The sequence below is a fragment of the Vicia villosa genome, linkage group LG6 (assembly GCF_029867415.1).
Source record: "Vicia villosa cultivar HV-30 ecotype Madison, WI linkage group LG6, Vvil1.0, whole genome shotgun sequence".
Taxonomy (NCBI): Eukaryota; Viridiplantae; Streptophyta; class Magnoliopsida; order Fabales; family Fabaceae; genus Vicia; species Vicia villosa.
In genome coordinates this window covers 161,813,068-161,815,398 of record NC_081185.1, presented here as the reverse complement: position 1 = coordinate 161,815,398, position 2,331 = coordinate 161,813,068, and the positions used below count along the sequence as shown (strand labels likewise).

Sequence of the window (2,331 nt, the reverse complement as noted above, 5' to 3'; positions counted from 1 at the left end):
ACATTTTTTTGCCTTTAAATTTATAATTTAGACTAAAATAACAAAATGATATTTTTGTGATTTCCATGACAACAAATTTTCATATATTATAAATTGAGTATAGAAAAAAAATTGAAATTATAAATAAGAAATAAAACAATTACCAAAATGCTATTAATGAAAATTCTCAATTTTCCGTGTGTTTTCATTTTCTAGATTTTCTCAATCTAAAAATTAAAAATGAAAACAGAAACTGCCTTTACAAGTTATACTTTTTTGGTTTTTAAAACTGAAAATCAAAACTATTTTTCAAAACTACTATTTTAAAAATAGATTATCAAACAAATTTTTTAGGTTTTAGTTTTTAGTTTTTAGTTTTTAAAATTTTAAAAACAGTTTTTGAGGAGTGATTCAAACAGGCCCTAAATCTCTTCAAAAATGTGAAAATGTCATAATGTAATTTCTGTGGTATTTAATTTACAGATACCACCTATATCATTCATACAAACACTTCATAACTTTACCCAATGCCATGATTGAGGTACCACCAAATGGTAGGTAAAGTGTCTGTCCTCTAATATGATAAAAGAAGATGGATAGTGGGTATAGCTTTGCCCCCCACCTCATTCCAAAAGTATTTGATAATAAAGCATCTCAACATAACAAAGCTTTTCATTTTCTACTTTATATAGTCACTAGAAACTATATTCAAAATCTCACCCTCTTTGTTTTCTTCACTCTTTGAGATGATCATACCATGTGTAGTAGAAGTCATTTTTTAAAGATATCATGCAAGGAATGAGAAGTAGCTTCCTTAGAAAAATGAAACTCATTCCAACCACAAACTTGAAACAAGGCCTTGTTTTTCATCTAAACACCAAAGATATGTTTTGTATCCAAAAATGTCAATCTTCACCATTCTTTGATGATCACAAAGGAAACGATTCGAGGTGGACATCGGCTCAGTCCGGAACAAGAAACAATCTTGATGGAAGTGAGAATGGTGATGATAAGATACATCATTTAGAGGGACAAGAATTCAACTTCAAATTAGCTACAACAACAAAAATTGCATGCATCAAAGATTATCCATCTCTCAAAACTTTTGAAGAAAAATGTCCACCAGGTGGAAGCAACACAATCATTCTTTACACAACAAGTTTGAGAGGAATAAGGAAAACATTTCAAGATTGCAACAAAATCCGTTTCTTGTTGAGGAGTTTAAGAATAATGTACCATGAAAGGGATGTGTCTCTACATTTGGAATACAGACAAGAATTATGGAATATATTGGGAGAAAAAGTGATTCCTCCAAAGCTTTTTATCAAAGGAAGGTACATTGGAGGAGCAGATGAAGTGATTGGATTGAATGAAATGGGTTGGCTTGGGAAGATTTTGGAAGGAACACCAACTGTTGTTTCTAGTGATTGTCTTTGCATTGGTTGTGCTAACATGGGATTTACTATTTGTTCAACATGTTGTGGAAGTTGTAAGGTCTTCAACAACAATGGTGACAGCAGCAACAATGAATGTTTCCTTAGATGTCATGATTGCAATGAGAATGGACTTGTCAAGTGTCCCATTTGTTGCTAGAAATTGATATTTACTAAAATGGCCCAATTTCATGTTGATATTACTAAAATGGCCCATTTTGTTGTATGATAACAAAATGTTAACGTGGCTTTTATAGTATCTTCTTGTAATATATATTTAATCTTCCTTAGACATAGCTTCTATGTAACATGATATAGTTTCTTATCTATATGTGTGTGAAATACAATGAGGGTGATCATGGTTAAGGGTGTCATTTTTAAAAGGGTGTATTATGTTGTGAATATGTGAAATTAGTGAATGTCTTCTCAATTTTTAAGGTTGGAATATTAAGCGCATCTCCTTCGCCTTAAAATCTGACACCCATCGTGTCTTGAATCCAACGACCAAAAGATTTTAAGAAAAAATAAATAAAAATAATAAAGTTGTAGTGGAAAGAAACCAATGGTGGAGATTACAGCTGAAGGAATGGCAGGAGAGAAGCAAAAGGAGAGGATCCGGATCCGAATATTAATAGTCAAGTCTATAGATCGGATGAATGGAGGGAAGCGGTTTTCCCTCAAGTTTTCAATGAATATGTTGGAGTAGGAGAGAAGCGTTTCCTCCTTAATTGGGGGGCCGTTTTCTCCTTTGTCAGCATAACTCAAACAATCATTTAAAAGACACCTTATCTACTACGTATTTGCAGAGTCGAACCAATCATGGACACAAATTTGGGTCGGACAACTCGGGGCCTCGTCTGCCAGATTTCGCTAATGGGTCTTTTAAGATTTATTAAGGAGATTGGGCCGCAGAATACTC

The 2,331-nt window shown here is 32.9% G+C and overlaps 1 protein-coding gene across 1 annotated transcript; it reads left to right on the top strand.

Annotated features, from left to right (window-relative positions):
- The first annotated feature begins 582 nt into the window (after positions 1 to 582).
- Positions 583 to 1,849, top strand: LOC131613039 (uncharacterized protein At3g28850-like). The gene has a single exon (XM_058884762.1). The coding sequence runs from the start codon at positions 769 to 771 to the stop codon at positions 1,570 to 1,572; it is 804 nt and encodes a 267-aa protein (XP_058740745.1). The 5' UTR covers positions 583 to 768; the 3' UTR covers positions 1,573 to 1,849.
- The last annotated feature ends 482 nt before the right edge of the window (positions 1,850 to 2,331 follow it).

Excerpts from the sequence above, each read along its gene's own strand:
- LOC131613039 (XM_058884762.1), top strand. The coding sequence starts at position 769 with ATGCAAGGAATGAGAAGTAGCTTCCTTAGAAAAATGAAACTCATTCCA.